The 19850-nt window shown below is 42.7% G+C and overlaps 1 protein-coding gene across 1 annotated transcript in view; it reads right to left on the reverse strand.

Moving 5' to 3' along the window:
* Nucleotides 1–16309, reverse strand: part of LOC143172222 (DNA polymerase kappa-like) — a 31583-nt gene extending 15274 nt beyond the window's left edge. The window contains 4 exon segments of the mRNA XM_076361457.1: nt 1–153; nt 13746–13800; nt 13802–13863; nt 16158–16309. Of these exon segments, the coding sequence (XP_076217572.1) occupies nt 1–153; nt 13746–13800; nt 13802–13863; nt 16158–16295 (408 nt within the window). The 5' untranslated portion in view covers nt 16296–16309.
* Between the last annotated feature and the right edge of the window lie 3541 nt (nt 16310–19850).

The raw sequence follows: 19850 nt of genomic DNA on the forward strand, positions 1-19850 counted from the left end.
CAACATACTAATTGATCCCACTGTTATAGGCTTTTCCTTCAGCTCTGAATTGTCTCTCATTTCCACAGCTGCATAGAAGGCATCCATGTCAATATATACAATAGTACTGCTAAGGTTATGGCTCTGTTCCAGTTCTATTACAAGTTTGTCAACCTGAACAGAATAAACCAATAACTGAAAAACTATTAACCTGGCAGAAGTGCAACAGTACAAACGATCCTAAAAACTCAAATGCATCTGGCACATAGTTAAAAAAACAAAAACAACAAAAAAACCCCCACCACCCCACTTCCCCCCCCCAAAAAAAACAACCAAAAAACATAACACCCCACACCAAAACCCACCCAAAAATACCCAACCCAAAACCCCCAAGTTTCTGGTGAAACTTACTCTCAGAGAACACTGCTACATCAAATGGTACAAAAACCCAAAAAACAACAAAAAAAAACCCCCCAACAACAAAAACCCAAACCGGGGGGGGGGGGGGGGGAGAGAAGATACATCACCTGATTCAGATAGAAACTTGGTAAGACCATTGAAGATACAGCTTTAGCTACTGTGACACAGGTTATTTAAAAAAAAAAAAAGAAAAAAAAGAAAACATGCTATTAGAGTGTGTTTCCAACACTCCCAACTGAAGCTATCATACTTCAGAAAATTGGCTCAGACAGGTGAAGAGAAGACCAACAGCTCAAAGGGCAGATCCATTTATCTTGTCTTGTCAGAAATAAGGTCTCAAACAGGTTCATTTCCTGCTAATGTGGTGGGTTGACCCTTGGCTGGATGCCAGGTGCCCACCAAAGCCGCTCTGTCACTCCCCTTCCTCAGCTGGACAGGAGAGAGAAAATATAATGAAAGGCTCGTGGGGCCAAGATAAGGACAGGGAGAGATCATTCAACAATTACCATCATGGGCAAAACAGACTCGACTTGGGGAAAAATTAATTTAATTTATTACCAACCAAATCAGAGTAGGATAATGAGAAATAAAACCAAATCTTAAAACAGCTTCCCACCACCCCTCCCTTCTTCCTGGGCTCAACTTCACTCCCAAATTCTCTACCTCCTCCCCACGAGCAGCACAGGGAGACGGGGAATGGGGGTTGCGGTCAGTTCATCACACGTTGTCTCTGCTGCTCCTTCCTCCTCAGGGGGAGGACTCCTCACGCTCTTCCCCTGCTCCAGCATGGGGTCCCTCCCACAGGAGACAGTTCTCCACGAACTTCTCCAACATGGGTCCTTCCCACGGGCTGCAAGTTCTTCACAAACTGCTCCAGCATGGATCCTTTCCACGGGGTGCAGTCCTTCAGGAACAGACTGCTCCAGTGTGGGTCCCCCACGAGGTCGCAAGTCCTCCCAGCAAACCTGCTCCAGCGTGGGCTCCTCTCTCCACAGGGTCACAGGTCCTGCCAGGACCCTGCTCCAGTGCGGGATCTCCACAGGGTTACAGCCTCCTTCGGGGCACATCCACCTGCTCCGGCCTGGGGTCCTCCACAGGCTGCAGGTGGATATCTGCTCCACTGTGGGCCCCCATGGGCTGTAGGGGGACAGCCTGCCTCACCATGGTCTGCACCATGGGCTGCAGGGGAATCTCTGCTCCGACACCTGGAGCGCCTCCTCCCCCTCCTTCTTCACTGACCTTGGTGTCTGCAGAGTTGTTTCTCTCACATATTCTCACTCCTCTCTCTCCCAGCTGCTGTTGCACAGCAGTGTTTTCCCCTTCTTAAATATGTTATCACAGAGGTGCTACCACCATCGCTGATTGGCTCAGCCTTGGCCAGCAGCGGGTCCATCTTGGAGCCGGCTGGCATTGGCTCTATTGGACACAGGGGAAGCTTCTAGCAGCTTCTCACAGAAGCCACCCCTGTAGGCCCCCCACTACCAAAACCTTGCCACACAAACCCAATACAGCTAATAAGCTACCGTTAATCCCTTCGTAAAATTCCTCAACTTTTGTTACAGGAATCATATAAGGCTGCATTGCTAGCAAAACTGCAAGGTGACTTTTCAAGAAAAGCCCATACATATTGTGCTGGTTTCGGCAGGGATAGAGTTAATTTCTTTTCTAGTAGCTGGTACAGTGCTGTGTTTTGGATTTAGGATGAGAACAAAGTTGATAACGCACCCATGTTTTAGTTGTTGCTAGGTAATGCTTACACTAGTCAAGGACTTTTCAGCTTCCCATGCTCTACCGACTGAGAAGGCTGGAGGTGCACAAGAAGCTGGGAGGGGGCACAGCCAAACTGGCCAAAGGGACATTCCATACCATGTGACGTCATGCTCAGTACATAAACTGGGGAAAGCTGGCCAGGGGGGCCGCTGCTCGGGGACTGGCTGGGCATCGGTCGGCGGGTGGTGAGCAATTGTACTGTGCATCACTTGCTTTGTGTATTATTATTATTATCATATTATTATTATCATCATTTTATTTCAATTATTAAACTGTTTTTATCTCAACCCACGAGTTTTTCTAACTTGTGCTCTTCCAATTCTCTCCCCCATCCCACCGGGGGTGGGGGGAGTGAGCGAGCGGCTGCGTGGTGCTTAGTTGCCGACTGAAATTAAACCACGACAGCCCTTTTTGGAGCCCAACGTGGGGCACGAAGGGTTTGAGATAATAACAGGTTAACCGGACTGTATTAAAGAAATTGTATCTGTTAGTAGTTGTGGGTCACAATGTTGGTTTCTCTGTTCTCGATATTGATTTGTATAATCTGCATCGCGCTCTTTTTCCTGCTGTACATGTTAAAGATTGGTGTTGGGTTTTGCAGTTTACTGTGGTCTGCAGTGAATAGTGATGTCTCGCTTGTGAGGTTTGTTTTTAGAACATTGACCTTGACCTTAGTGTGGTATGTAAACTTCGCAATGAAGCCGTTACTGTACCACGGAGACCATTTCGTGGAGACAACTAGCAATTGCAGTAACTTTTCTGAGAGTTTTTTTACGGAGGAAATACAGAATGGCAGGGTCACTACCTTCTTCTATGATGTTTCCTCCTTCATTACAGTAACTTTTCAGTATTTTGAACATCCTTGGGCAGTTAAGATACTTCTATTAATACTTCTTGGGAATATTGTTTCGGTTTTGTCTAAAGTTGGTAAGCAATTTAAGAATATCATCCAGAGATCTGCCCCAAGGCTGAATAGTTATGAGTGGCAGGGTGTGTGGGACAAGATGGGCAAGTACCTAGGCCAATGGGCACCCCCAGTGTTTTGGAACTTCACCCCTGAGCAAGTGCAAAATCCTGAAGAGTTAGTGGAATATTTGGACAAAGTATGCTGTCACCCTGGCAACTCCAGAGAGATGCAGAACATTGCAACGTGCTGGGGCCTGGCCCATGCCTACCGAGCCCTGTTCAACACCATTCAGTGCCCTCAAAGGGAAGGGAAGGTCTCTGGCTTTGACAGTAAAACGACACGCACTGCGGCCACTCAGACCCGGGCAACACGCCCTGCGGCCACTCCGACCACAGCAACATGCACTGCACCTACTCAGACGCCGGCAACAGACCCTGCGGCCACTCAAACCCGGGCAACACGCACTACAGCCACTCCAACCCCGGCGACAGGCTCTGCGGCCACTCAGACCCCGGCGACATGCACTGCGGCCACTCAGACCCTGGCGACATGCACTGCGGTCACTCAGACCCCGGCGACATGCACTGAGGCCACTCAGACCCCGGCGACATGCACTGCGGCCACTCCAATCCCAGTGACAGGCCCTGCAGCCACTCCGACCCCGGCGACATGCACTGCGGCCACTCCAATCCCGGTGACAGGCCCTGTGTCCACTCCGACCCCAGCGACAGGCCCTGCGGCCACTCCAACCCCGGTAACATGCACTGCGGTCACTCCAACCCCGGCGACATGCACTGCGGCCACTCAGTCTCCGGTGACATGCACTTGCACAGCGGTCACTCCAACCCCGGCGACATGCACTGCAGCCACTCCAACCCCGGCAACAGGCCCTGTGGCTGAACCAAAGAACCAGCCTGTGCCGGTATCAGTCGCCCCTGTAAACAAGAAGAAATTTTGGAAGCGGAAGTTGGCTCGTTTAGTAAGGGAGGAAGAAGCTTCTTCTAAAAGGGAGCCGGAGGAAGAACTGTACGACTACCCTGGAGAAGGGCCATCACAAGAACAGCAGGAGGACAGCCGGCCGCTGACCGGGGAGGAGGAAGAGGAAGAACTCATAAACGAGGCAGTGACCACCCGATCTCTATCCCTGAGTGAGCTGCGAGATATACGAAAAGATTTCAGCCATCGTCCAGGCGAGCATATTGTCACCTGGCTGCTCCGATGCTGGGATAATGGGTCCAGTAGCCTGGAATTAGAGGGTAGGGAAGCCAAGCAGCTGGGATCCCTTTCTAGGGAAGGGGGCATTGATAAAGCGATTGGAAAAGGGACACGAGTCCTCAGCCTTTGGAGGCGACTCTTGTCAAGCGTGAAGGAAAGGTATCCCTTTAAGGAAGATGTCATATGTCGCCCAAGCAAGTGGGCCACCATGGAGAAGGGTATCCAGTTTCTGAGAGAATTAGCTGTGCTGGAGGTGATTTATGATGACCTGAACAATGAACAACTATCCAAAGATCCAGACGAAGTCAAGTGCACACGACCCATGTGGCAGAAGTTTATAAGGAGCTCACCATCGTCATATGCCAATTCATTGGCAGTGATAACCTGGAAAGATGGAGAGGAACAAACAGTGGATGAATTGGCTAGTCAACTCCGGCAATACGAGGAAAGTCTTTCTTCCTCCCTCGTCTCGGCTGTGGAGAAACTGTCCGAAAAACTGTCCCGGGAGATCCAGCAACTCAGAGAGGATAGGTCCTACTCCTCACCTGTACGGACCAGTATCTCGGCTATTAGAAGTAAGCGTTCTTTTGCTCAAGAGAGAGAATATAAAGGGTACACACCACGGGGCACCCTATGGTTTTATCTGCGTGACCACGGAGAGGACATGAGGAAGTGGGATGGGAAACCTACTGCAGCCCTAGGGGCACGGGTACGTGAATTGCAAGGGAAAACAATCACAGAAAGAGGTTCTTCCAGGAAAATTGCTGCTCCAGTTTCCAGCGGGCAGTTCCCCAGAGAGAGTAGAAGGGCTGATCTTACTCCTGATCTTAAGGAAGAAACTTCTGACTCGTACGTACAAGAAATGAGAAATGAGTACTGTGATGAGGATTAGAGGGGCCCGGCCTCCAGCCAGGGGGAGGAAAGGGACAACCGGGTTTACTGGACTGTGTGGATTCGGTGGCCTGGCACATCAGACCCACAGAAGTATAAGGCCCTGGTAGACACCGGTGCACAGTGTACCCTAATGCCATCAAGCTATATAGGGACAGAGCCCATCTGTATTTCTGGGGTGACGAGGGGATCCCAACAGGTAACTGTATTGGAAGCTGAAGTGAGTCTAACTGGGAATGGGTGGCAGAAGCACCCCATTGTGACTGGCCCAGAGGCTCCGTGCATCCTTGGCATAGACTACCTCAGGAGAGGGTATTTCAAGGACCCAAAAGGGTACCGGTGGGCTTTTGGTATAGCTGCCTTGGAGATGGAGGAAATTAAACAGCTGTCCACCTTGCCTGGTCTCTCGGAGGACCCCTCTGTTGTGGGGTTGCTGAAGGTCGAAGACCAACAGGTGCCAATCGCTACCACCACGGTGCACCGGCGGCAATATCGCACCAACCAAGACTCCCTGATTCCCATTCATGAGCTGATTCGTCGACTGGAGAGCCAAGGAGTGATCAGCAAGACTCGTTCACCCTTTAACAGTCCCATATGGCCAGTGCGGAAGTCTAATGGAGAGTGAAGACTTAACAGTAGACTATCGTGGCCTAAATGAAGTCACGCCACCGCTGAGTGCTGCTGTGCCAGACACATGTCTGGCATGTGCTAGAACTTCAATACGAACTGGAGTCAAAGGCAGCCAAGTGGTATGCCACAATTGATATTGCTAATGCGTTTTTCTCAATCCCTTTGGCAGCGGAGTGCAGGCCACAGTTTGCTTTCACTTGGAGGGGCGTCCAGTACACCTGCAACCGACTGCCCCAGGGGTGGAAACACAGCCCCACCATTTGCCGTGGACTGATCCAGACTGCACTGGAACAGGGTGGAGCTCCAGAACACCTGCAATACATTGATGACATCATCGTGTGGGGCAACACAGCAGGAGAAGTTTTTGAGAAAGGGAAGGAAATAGTCCAAATCCTGCTGAAGGCCGGGTTTGCCATAAAACAAAGTAAGGTCAAGGGACCTGCACAGGAGATCCAATTTTTAGGAATAAAATGGCAAGATGGTCATCGTCAGATCCCAATGGATGTGATCAACAAAATAACAGCCATGTCTCCACCAACTAGCAAAAAGGAAACACAAGCTTTCTTAGGCGTCGTGGGTTTTTGGAGAATGCACATTCCAAATTACAGTCTGATTGTAAACCCTCTCTATCAAGTGACCCGAAAGAAAAACGATTTCACATGGGGCCCTGAGCAACGACAAGCTTTTGAACAAATTAAACGGGAGATAGTTCATGCAGTAGCCCTGGGGCCAGTCCGGGCAGGGCAAGATGTAAAAAATGTACTCTATACCGCAGCCGGGGAGAATGGCCCTACCTGGAGCCTCTGGCAGAAAGCACCTGGGGAGACTCGAGGTCGACCCCTAGGGTTTTGGAGTCGGGGATACAGAGGATCCAAGACCCGCTATACTCCAACTGAAAAAGAGATCTTGGCAGCATATGAAGGGGTTCGAGCTGCTTCGGAAGTGATCGGCACTGAAGCACAGATCCTCCTGGCACCCCGACTGCCGGTGCTGGGCTGGATGTTCAGAGGGAGGGTCCCCTGTACACATCATGCAACTGATGCTACATGGAGTAAGTGGGTCACACTGATCACACAACGGGCTCGAATAGGAAACCCCAGTCGCCCAGGAATCCTGGAAGTGATCATGGATTGGCCAGAGGGCAAAGATTTTGGAATATCGCCAGAGGAGGAGGTGATGCGTGCTGAGGAGGCCCCAATGTATAATGAACTACCAGAAAATGAGAAGCAATATGCCCTGTTCACTGATGGGTCCTGTCGTCTTGTGGGAAAGCATCGGAGGTGGAAAGCTGCTGTATGGAGTCCTATGCGACAAGTTGTAGAAACTGCTGAAGGAGAAGGTGAATCGAGCCAATTTGCAGAAGTAAAGGCCATCCAGCTGGCTTTAGACATTGCTGACCGAGAGAAGTGGCCAGTGCTCTATCTCTATACTGACTCATGGATGGTGGCAAATGCCCTGTGGGGGTGGTTGCAGCAATGGAAGCAGAGCAACTGGCAGCGCAGAGGCAAACCCATCTGGGCTGCCGCATTGTGGCAAGATATTGCTGCCCGGGTGGAGAACCTGGTTGTAAAAGTCCGTCACGTAGATGCTCACGTACCCAAGAGTCGGGCCACTGAAGAACATCAAAATAACCAGCAGGTGGATCAGGCTGCTAAGATTGAAGTGGCTCAGGTGGATCTGGACTGGCAACATAAGGGTGAATGATTTCTAGCTCAGTGGGCCCATGACACCTCAGGCCACCAAGGAAGAGATGCAACATACAGATGGGCTCGTGATCGAGGGGTGGACTTGACCATGGACACTATAGCCCAGGTTATCCATGAATGCGAAACATGCGCTGCAATCAAGCAAGCCAAGCGGTTAAAGCCCCTCTGGTATGGAGGACGATGGCTGAAATATAAATATGGGGAGGTCTGGCAGATCGATTATATCACACTCCCACAAACCCGCCAAGGCAAGCGCCACGTGCTTACAATGGTGGAGGCAACCACCGGATGGCTGGAAACATATCCCGTGCCCCATGCCACCACCCGGAACACTATCCTGGGCCTTGAAAAGCAAGTCCTATGGCGACATGGCACCCCAGAAAGAATTGAGTCAGACAACGGGACTCATTTCCGAAACAACCTCATAGACACCTGGGCCAAAGAGCACGGCATTGAGTGGGTGTATCACATCCCCTATCATGCACCAGCCTCTGGGAAAATTGAACGATACAATGGACTGTTAAAGACTACACTGAGAGCAATGGGTGGCAGGACGTTCAAACATTGGGATACGCATTTAGCAAAGGCCACCTGGTTAGTCAACACTCGGGGATCTGCCAATCGAGCAGGCCCTGCCCAGTCAGAACTTTTACGTACTGTAGATGGGAATAAAGTTCCTGTAGTGCACATAAAAAATATGCTGGGGAAGACAGTCTGGGTTATTCCTGCCTCGGGCAGAGGCAGACCCATCCATGGGATTGCTTTTGCTCAAGGACCTGGGTGCACTTGGTGGATAATGCGGAAGGATGGGGAAGTCCGATGTGTACCTCAAAGGGATTTGATTTTGGGTGAGAATAGCCAATGATCTGAATTATGTGATGTTAAGTACTAATTATAGTTATAATAGTTATACTAATAATACACAGATATACTAATAATACTAATAATATTATATGCCATACTAATGTTATTACAGTAAGAATCACCCAGACTAATGAAGAATAACTTCAGTGAAACCAAGCAAAGCACAGTGATGATGGTACCAGAACTGACTTCAACATGAAACAATCCAACACCACATACCATCTCCATTTTTCCTGCCCTGGAAGATTATTATGACAGATGGAGCCCGAAGTCATGGACTAAATGAACTCACCGAACATTTTAGAGGGATGGCCCAGTGAGCGAGCGGCTGCGTGTTTCTTAGTTGCCGACTGAAATTAAACCACGACACATAGAAAATAGTGTGTTTCACTCCAAGAGTTAAAGATGCATCGTCTAATAGTAGACTGTGAGCAGTACTCCTGCTTCATCAGGTTCATGGTGTTCTGAGGCAGAAGCCAAGCACACAGATCTCTCCATGAAGTACTTTAATTGTGCTTCTTAATTTGCTTGCATTCTTTTACTAAAAGACTTGCAGACATGTGTTTGTTTCTGAAATACCTTTCAACTATGAATGAAGTATGAGCTATGAGTGTCACCAGGAAGCACAAGTGCATTACTTGACAGGTGATATTTAAGGCCTACTGATGACTATGTTGTCAGTACCACACCATTCTAGAAGCAAAAGCGAAAATATTTAAAAAAAAAAAAAAAGAGAGAACAAAGGAAGTGCTATCAAACTATGATTATCTAACCACACTAATGACTACACTAACCTCTATTTACACATCAACAGGTTGCTACCGCTAGGAAAAAAAAAAAACAAACAACGAGCTTCAGGCATAATAGAGCTCAAGAAATACAAGTAGTGAAAAGGAACCGAAGTTTCACTTTGTTTGCAAGCACAAGGACATTCACATATTCATGACATCAAGGTGCCATTACAGAAACGTCTCTGGCTTGATTGCAATGGGTTTATGGTCCTGATGAGGAGTATTTATGTGCAATCTGCACATAATAAATAAAACTTGAAGACAGTTTCTCTCTTTTTCCCCTCGACAGAGCTGCTTAACAACAAAAATAAAAAACCAAAACATAAAAACTTTATTCAAAACCCCATCCTTGGAGGTGAAGATACTTGAACAAAGGCAGGTGGCTATGAACATTCCAACTGAATTGCTGAGTAATGATTTACAAAGCCTCTTCTCTGGTTTGTTCCAAGTTCATTTGAGGGATGAAAGACTAGAATGGGGCCTCCAACTAGGCTATTCCATATAAAAGAGCACAGTATGCTCCCTGAGGCCGAGAAAACTGGTTTAGACAAATTAAGAGCATGGGGGGAAAGCGTTGCAGGCAAGCCATTCAAACAACAACCCCCCCAAAATAGTGGGGAATTTACATGATGCAATGTATGGAAGACAGACAGACAGTTTCATTTAAATCCTTCTGAACTAAGCTTATTTTCATTACACTACTAATTCAGCAAGGGTTCAAGTCACTCTATCATCATGAAAAGCATCCTTTTTTTTTTTAAATAAACTATATTTTACAAATCATTTTCAGGTTACTCTCAAATTCAAATTGCTTAATTACTTTAATGAATACTATCAATTGCTCCTCTAGTTACATAACTTCTGTATTTCAATTTATCATATTTATAACAAACTTTTTTGCTTTTCTTCCACGAATGTATTTCTAACATGATACTTACTGATCAGCTGACAAACATCTAAAGAATGAAGTAAAATTAAATTAAACTAATCAGAAATATACAAAGATAACTCTTCAGCAGAAGCAACTGATACAAGTAATATGCCAAAGCAAAACACACCCAGATGTACTCAGAAAATCCTGTGCACCTACAAATGTTTCCTTAGTAAGATAAGGATAGTTACAGAATAGTTTCGTAGAGGCAAGCCAGGTTGAGCTTTTAAAAGCTGCTTTCAATTTTCCTTTGAAGATAAAGAGATACCAAGTTTTTTTATTTCTAAGCTAGATGAAAAAACGTAAAAAGTACAGATTGTAATTAGAAGTTTAATTTTGCTTATAGTGACTTTTAGACAATTTAAAGAGTAACCTCTCATTCTTTCTTATCCCATGATGCAAAATACAAGTTTTCTGTCTTAAATTGCTTTGTCAAAGTAAGATATGAAAAGATTATTCAAAGTCTCTTCTATATTTGTAAAAGCATCTGACAAGGTGAAGAGATAATAAACAGTGATACCACTTTTTATGACAATAGTAACTGTTTACAGAATAAACATCTGGGATAAAACCCACATGGATAAAAATAGCAAATATCAGTAGAACAGTTGCAAATTTGGTAGCGGTTGGATACTTTTTAAAGTATCATTAATTACTGCTGAACTTCAAGCAATTCCACTCTAGGTTGTTAGGATAATCTAACTCTGTTACAGACAAGTTTTAAAAAATTAGAGAATTGCATGATAGTGTACAATATATAATTTCCCTTATAAGATGACAATGGCATTCATTAGGAAAACTTCAAACTACCTTTGACATGTCAGATTATTTTAAAAATAAATAAATTTTTTTTTATATGGCAATGGCAGTTTTTAGAAAGTACTTGTGAATCATCTTATCCCCAGCATTCACAAAATCAATTGTGGCAAGTGCCCTTCTGCAAAGAAGGCCTTCTAAGGAAAACTGTAAAAATATGAGAAATACCCTCACAAATTTCTTGGCATACACACACTCCAGTGGCAAGAAAGACAGCATTAAATTGAAGATTCTATGTTTTATTTATATTGTTTCCATCATGTAACCAGGATTTTGTCCAACAAATCCAGTAAGTGGGGATTTTTTTTGTTGGTTTGTTTTTACATTACAGCACTTGCATCGACTGCCAGCTTACGAAGCTGTATTTCAGCCTCTAACCATCCTACAAACAAGACTTGATCTGAAGATGAGAACTTTTAGTATTCATAGAAGCAAATATATATGGATACCTTTATAATTCTGGAGTACCTCCCACTTACTTACAAATTTTAGGAGAGTAAATTCTCTCATGGTATATCAGAATGTAGTACTAAAAAGAAGAGTTAAAGAACTTGATAGACAACAACAACAACAACAAAAAGAAGATAATGAGAGCTGACTATATCCATATCTGAAGACCTAGAGAAGCTAATTAAACAATACACAGCACATATTAAGAAAACCAAATAGGACAAACAAGACTTACAAAGTTAAAGGTGGAGATAATGGCCTGGGGAAGTGACAGGAAATGGGGGAGGCATTTAGGATATCAGACATAGATAAAGACTGGCTGGGCCAGGAGACTGGGGACTTCAGTGAGGACCCTGGGGGCATAGACAAGGACTGCTTTGGAAAGAGGACTGATGGTAATATCTGGGGATATGGGACAAAAAGAGGAAAGTTTAGGATAGGATAATTTGAAAGAAAGATGGGAAAGAGCAAGAGAGTCAGAACTTGTGAAGAAGAAATGAGAGCAACAACAATCATAGGCCAGAGCTCATCTGCATACAGAGGACAGAACCAAAATTCAAGTTTTCCAGATGTGTTTATAGCAGCAAAGATCTGAAATTAGCCAGCAAAAAAGTGTGCATCTCATCCCCCTCTAATGACAGTTCTCATGCAGCATGGCAGCTGACTTAATAGTTACTCCATTGGAAAGAAAGACTACTGCTGTTTGAGGAAGTAGCATAAAGATTTCAAACGTGGGGTTTGAAATGCAGGTCTTAGTAAGACCCACATGAAAGAATTTCTCTTTTTAAGCTTTTTTCTTTTATAGAAAGCAATTTTCATACAAAACATTAAAAGAAAACAAGAATATTGCAAGATCAAAGAATCAAGTTCAGAAAAAGACAGCATGAAGGTAGTCAAAGCAATTCAAGTTTGTTGGCTTTCACTATATGCACTATATAGTCTTTAATTACATAACCTATACACTAATTTTATATGATCTGTGTCATTCATTTTATAAGAAAGACTTTTCTGTAAAACGAAAAGTTCTCTGGTGAAGAAGGATGGAAATGGACGTATGTTTTCATAATTAAATGACTTAAATGCTACCCCAGAAAACTAAAAAAAAAACCCCACCTGACAAGCAGAGACATAACTGATTCATGTTAAAGACTAACTAAAAACAGGTGAGGCATACAGGCTTATAATAAACTTTTCAGAGGTACTCAGTAATTGCAAGCTTTTCTGGGCCCAAATTTGAGACACTGGCATCTAATTTACAGAAGTGTTTTGCAAATCTGCAATGAACAGAGATTGTACACCAAAGCTCAGGACCTATAATCCTCACAATGGCATTCAAAATTAATGGATGTGTTTAATCTTTATATGCCTCAGCTCCTCATCTACAAAACAAAAATATCACTCTACTTTGCTGGAGTATTGCAAGAATAATTTAAAGAATTCTCACTATGTGGTGTACGACACAGAAAAGCCTATGAGGAAGTCAGTAATTCTGCATTCAAAGCTGGATTAGACTAGTGTATAACAAATAAGGCTTGGGGCCACCCATTGAACAATGAGGACAACAGTAAATACTGAATAATTGCCCACTCAGTGAACACTGTCTGAACTGTGCACTGAATGAAGCAGGAACCCTGTTAGGGAAAAATAGCAAGCAATCATGTAATTAAAGACTGAATCACAGTACAAATGAAAAAGGAAACGAATTAAGCCTCTACAAGCAACTTTAATTCTGTTGTGCCTAAGAATGCTTCGTGTGCAACCTTGGTGGTGTAGTTTTAACAACCTTTCAATATACAGATAATAGTATCCAAAATATTACTATCATTAACATTTGAGAAGAGAAATAGTCTCTTCATCTTTCTAGTTCAGGACACTTGTATTTCTTGTGACTGCTTGCCATGATGATTTTTTCATTAATTAGCATAAATAAGGAATAAATTATATCCAGAAGAGCTGGCAACTCTGATCCCCCTCATCCCATTGCAGGCCATTTAACACAAATATACATATATTATAAAAACAGAAAGTAAACTCAAGACTGCTATGATACTTATTAACAAGGTATTTAACATAACTTTTACATAAACCATAATGACATCCCTTTAAACTGATCAGACTTAGAAGAACAGGAATTACTTTGCTTCATTTTACTCATATAGGGAACATTTCAGAGTGATTTTACAATTAGAAACTGTAAAATCTAGCAATTTTTTATTAAGCTTACATCATCAGAACATTGTGCATTTTTACTTCCATGACTAATATCAAAATGGCAGTTAACATTATGCTTACCAGAATTTAATACAATAAACTAGAACACACCAAAATGTTTATTATTTGCCATTTACTCCAAAAAGTCTTTCCAAGATTAAAACATGCAGCTGTGCTTTCAAGAGCTGTTGTCCTGTAATTTTCTCTTTTAGCTGCATAATTTTCAATTCATTGGTTAACTTGTTGACCTTCTTAAAGTTCATTTTCATAAAATCTAGAACCCTGGAAGAAAATTGCAAAAACACTAAGGTTTTTATTTGTCTTTTCCTATAAACAACCACATTTGATCTTTAAATACAGAAAATGTAAAACACAGTAACGGTTTCTAATGCATACTTTGGATTTTCGTATAACTGATAATCAAGAGAGACCAGTGGTGCTTTACATCTCTCTCTCCCCTCAACTGACACAAATATAATATTCCTCCTTCTCAGATCCCCTATACTCAGATGAGTATAGAGGACTATTTAGAGAACTTACTTGCTATGGTTACAGAAAACAACTCATTCTAACATTTGACAATAAAAATTCCAAAATAGTAGATAAAAGTCAAACTATTCTTTGTACTACCCTCCAAGATAAGGAGTATAAAACTCTTAAAAACAAAAATGCCTTAAGCATTTTGCCAGACTTCCATGTAGTTTAACCTACATGGAAATAAACAATGACATTATAAAAGTCAAATCCACTTGTAATGTTGAGTATTTCATTGACCATTTAATATTGAAGGATATCGTAGAATTAGAAGCCATTTGGAAGAGGATGATGAAAAGCAAATGGGCATAAAAAAAGCTCTCTTGCTCTCAAGTATGTAATTGCTCCTTCAAGAAAAGGAATGAATAAAAGGAGATGTAATGAAAACATACAAAGACGACAATGATGTAGAGAACACACACTGTGACTTCCCTTCCTGACTCATAACAAAGAAAAGAGGGCATACAATGAAATGGAAGAGAGGAAAATTCAAGACCAGGAAATTAAATATTTTTCTTGCAACATCCGCTTAGCTTACAAGAAAAATAACATTTGTAGAAAGAGGTAATGTCTTTTATTGAACCAGCTGATAAAAATCAGCAAAAGTAGACAAATTTTTAGTTCAAAGCCTCTGACTACCAAACTGGCACTGATGCCAAGAATTCAGCCATAGTCAAATAAGAATCAGGTATTTATATAAAAAGCAAAAATATCCACTTTTAGAATAATGATAAAAAGGATTAATGTAAAAACTATAACTTGTCATGTCTCATTGCTTAGAAGAAATCATAGAATCATAGAATCATAGAATCATTGAGGTTGGAAAAGACCTCTAAGATCATCGAGTCCAACCGTCAACCCAACACCACCAGGCCCACTAAACCATGTCCCTAAGCGCCTCATCTACACGTCTTTTAAATACCTCCAGGGATGGGGACTCCACCACTTCCCTGGGCAGCCTGTTCCAATGTTTCACCACTCTTTCAGTAAAGAAATTTTTCCTTACATCCAATCTAAACCTCCCCTGCCGCAACTTGAGGCCATTTCCTCTCGTCCTATCGCTTGTTACTTCGGAGAAAAGACCAACACCCACCTCGCTACAACCTCCTTTCAGGTAGTTGTAGAGAGCGATGAGGTCTCCCCTCAGCCTCCTTTTCTCCAGGCTGAACAGTCCCAGTTCTATCTAATTAGAAGAAATTAGAGTATGTTTTCTTTGAATATCAGACATGCATTTCATCTTTTCTCCCCTCTGCAATCAAACACGATTTGTTGAGACTTGTTGAAAGAAATAAGTACCAAAATGTTGGTGTGGGAAGCAACCCAATATTTAAGATTTTTATTAAGCTAGGTTGTTTTTTGTTTGTTTTTCAGTTTTGTTGGGGTTTTTTTTTCATTTGAAGTTTGGGGGTTTTTTTATTTGATTGGGGGGGTGGTGTTGGGGTTTTTTTTGTTGTTGTTGTTTTTACACATCTCTTGCAATATTTCACAGTTGAAATGCTATAAGATCTTGTTGTAATACAATTGTGGGTAGTGTTTGTAGGTGTAACTTTGTAACCTCTTCTGAATACCTTTTGAGAAGGCAGACAAGACAACAAGCAGTAAGTAAGCACAAAGGAATTCTACTGAAAGTATTAGAAAAATGTGATCACATCAACTTCATCAGTTATGGGAAGGTGACCAATAGAGGTAGCTCTGCTTGGTTGATTAAAGATGGGGCGGGCAAAAGGAATGCAAAGGGGGAAAAATGAAACCTTCACAGTTACCTCTGAACAATGCAGTGCTATTTATGTACTGCTTCGGGCAAAAAGGGTGCACCTAAGGACCTATTCAGTTGGTTCCTCCATATCCCTGTGGATGAATCCAACAGTACCCTATGGTACCCTAACCTACAGTCCCTCCCTTTCCTCCCCACACATGCATTTCTTCTTAAAAGCTGCTCTCCATTTACACATGTGAGGGATAAAAATTGGGGAAGGGAGAAAGGGAGCCTTATGATACTGGGCAACAGATAAAGCACCAGGAAAAAAAGTAATCAAACCAACCTTGGTAGCTTCCATGATGATTTTATTGACTTTCTCTTTATCCAAACCTTGCATTCCAGCTTTGTTATCATTGAGGCCCATTCTAAGTAGAACTCCATCATTACAAGAGCTGTTATCAACTTTTTTCATGTTGTCCATAGTACTTCTTGAAAACAAGTACCTCTTGTAAGACTTAATACCTGAAAAAAAAGAATTTAAATCATATATTTGTTTCTAAGTTCCAGCTAAACAATACAAAAATAATTTGTGGAATTCATTTGCTGTGTTTATTTAATAAGTATTTTATACTTATTCAGAAAACAACATACTTATCAAAAATGTGAAGATTTATATTCCTATAAAGTGGTTGACCTTCCACACTCACAAAATAAAGCCACCTGTAACTCCATCAGTGTTTGGAGACAGTAAATTTTACTTTTTTATTAACTTAAAAACATACTCTCTTAAAAGCTCCTTTACAGAAATAATTGAACACCACCAGCTTCAGGTAAAGGCTAGTACCTTACACATGCACATGAGATTTATGCCTGTATGTTATCCTGTCAGAAGAAACAATACTGCCTTAAACACAAAATACTGCTCACTAGACTATTACATTAAAAGAAATAGAATGATTTTTAAATTGCAGAAGACTTGTTAATTTAGTCCTCATTCCTGCTTGAGACAAGCCATAGAATCTTTCACAGTAATTTCTAGCTCAAATTCAAAACTTCTGTTTGAGTTAAAGCTCATCTTTTAGAAACAGATGGCTTCAATTAAAAGCTTTGAATAAAACCCTATTGTTTAATTCAGGGTAAAATTCATGCTTTTTTTTTCCTCCCATTAATTTGTAGAGCCATGGCATCCAACTAATAGAACTTACCAAGCTTTTACTACTCAATTACTGCCATCAATAATTTCTTATGCATGCAGGTACTTCTGATATGTGAACTTCTGACATCTTCCCTTGTTGCTTATGAAAGTAAATAGCTGAACCCTTCAATAGGCTCTAATTTTACGGTAAATTGTCTAGATATTAAATTGATCTTAAAAAAACTAAACAAAGCAAATTTTACCCTCTGTAGCATGATCCTGTGGTCTTACTTTTGCCAGATTAAAACAAGCAGAATCCAAGTGTGATACTGGCATAAATTACTTAACATGTATTTATTATTGGAAAAGCATAGAGAGGTACTTTCTTCCCACCCCAAGCTGCTGACTCGTAAACAACTTCAGCTTTACTCTCATGCAGGAAGCACATTCACTCCTAAACTTCCCCTTCAAGCTGCTCCCTGTGACAGGAGCCCTTCCTGTTTGGAGGAGCCACACCCTTTCAGGCACATACAGCAGCTCTATTAAACACAACCACAAACTACACATATCTAAAAGTGTTACAGTTTTTCTTTAAATGCCACTTTCCCACTCCAGAACTTAAGTGGGACTCATTAGCAACCAAACTGAAGAAGGTCATTATGTATTTTTGCATTTAGAGCTGAATTTTTGCTATTAAAGAACCACATGGGTGACACTTTAAAATTAACGGTGGCAATGTTCTTATTTTCCTGAAGATCTCCTCCTGAAACATACTTGCCAACTGAAGTCAGATATTAAAGAAAGCCATCCTTAAAAAAACGTTCTGACAAAAATATCCCAATTTTAATAATCTGAATTAATGGAATATGTTTGTTTATGATGTCTTCTGAAGATGAAAGATCAGGTAAGTAATGCTGTATTTATCTCCAGCTTGTTGCATTTCAAAAAGTAGAAGATACTTGGCTCAAGGTAAACGCTCCTCCACTATTCCCCCTGGTTCTTTTATCATTCTTTCCCTTCAAGAAGCTGGAATGAACACAAGATTGCTTCCATTTCCTATTCCAGTCTTTGCAACTGTCACACCCCACCTGCGGGAAGGGGAGAGTGACTAAGGTCCGCAAACCCCCTCGGTGTGGATTAAGGTGAAATAACACTCAAGGTCCAAAAACAAACTCCAACTTTAATGGCACAAACGCTTCTATAAGCATCAACCCTCTATGTCTTAATATATAACACAAGTTAAGCGGCTTTGTGGTGAGTTGAGGTAGGCCTTGTATTACTTAACAACATCAAGAACAGAGAGCAAGAAGGAGAAGGAGGAGAGAGAAAGAGAGAACTGAGCAGCAGAAGAGAGGTAGAGAGAGAGACAAAGAAATCACCGATCCAGCGTCGGACCTGCCAACGGGAGGGGGGGTCGGTGTGGAGAGTGTCCCCGGGGGCTCACGTGCGCCCCTATTTATTGGCTCCAGCCCAAGGTTTCTAGAGTCTTCTCTCACCCCAGCTCCAGGAGTGGTTGAGACATTAGTCAGTCAAGGAGAGTGACACCGGGCCCCTCCCCATGGCTGGCTTCCGGAGCTTTTCCTGGGGCATTGTCTGTGCTTACAGCACAGCCACGTGGGCCTCGTCCCTTACACCACCCCGTGGCTCAAACACTCCGAGGTCCTCTTCGATGGTGGTGATCTGAACATAGCGCAGAGAGGAAGAGATAGAAGAAAAGGAGCAGCGAATCAGGCACCTCAGTACAGCAAAGCCGATAGCTAGACCGATTAATATTAACAAAAACATTACTAAGGCTTCTACTATCCAATCCCACCATCCCGTAAGTCTGAGGCTTTTGAGAAAAGTTTAAATCCATGAGGCTGGGTTCCAATTTCCCGTCCAATCACTTGGTAACATTGAGTGGAACAAGTCTCCTGTCTTGGCTGTGATTTCCTGCATCCTCTGACGGGCTTTCTCGATCGTGGTCATAGCATTGTGTATGGTAATGCAGCATTCTCCAGCCGTATGGTTTAGTACTCCACACACACCTTGTTCTTTAACTAGCAGCATGTCCAAGGCTAAGCGGTTTTGCAAGGCCATCTTCGACACCTGCTGAACCTGTAAGTTCAATTCTCCAAAAGCGTGTGAGGTCCAATTACTTAAAACATGCATTTGCCAGGTTAAATTTTCTAACACAAACTGGTGTCTTTTAAGAGTTACATATGGGGTAAATATATTTTCTAACATCAGAGATGTTGTCATGCCCCAAGTATAATAGTCAGGTATTTGGACTCCATGCACTGCCCACTCAGGTGCAGATTGGGGTGTTTGAGTATCTCATTTCTTTCGGTTGTACCCAGAATTAATAAAATCAAATGTTTTGGAAGGGCACATTGATGGAATCCCGATGGCACAGCGTAAACCTGCCATTTCGTGTACATGTAGGTGTGAGTACATCTTCCCATCTGAACATGCCCAAAAGGTACCTTGAGGGGCTGGATATTTAGCAATGGAACATGTTGATGGGTCGTGAGATTTGGCTAGTTTGGCTTCCCCTTCCCATGCAAGATTCCACTTTGTTTCATGGGTAAGTGTAACTCCACATTTTAACGCAGTTTCTTGATTGATAATGTTTCCATAACACATGGGGTCTCCAGGCTTAAATCCTGGTACTGAGAAACCCCAACAAATGCACATATCTCGGATAAAGGTTCGTAGTTCTGGTACATACCAGGTTTCTATTGGATCCCATGATAACGAATCACAGCTAATTATTCGTGAGCAGTTCATTAGAGGAGTATCCTCATAGGGTAGGGGATCTATTTCTCGCGTATCAACTATACTATCTGGGCTGGATAGGAAATGTTTAAAGGACCAAGCATATTCATAACGAGAACGATCATGGTGGGCGTAGCCACCCCA

The sequence above is a fragment of the Aptenodytes patagonicus genome, chromosome W, assembly GCF_965638725.1.
Source record: "Aptenodytes patagonicus chromosome W, bAptPat1.pri.cur, whole genome shotgun sequence".
Lineage (NCBI taxonomy): Eukaryota > Metazoa > Chordata > Aves > Sphenisciformes > Spheniscidae > Aptenodytes > Aptenodytes patagonicus.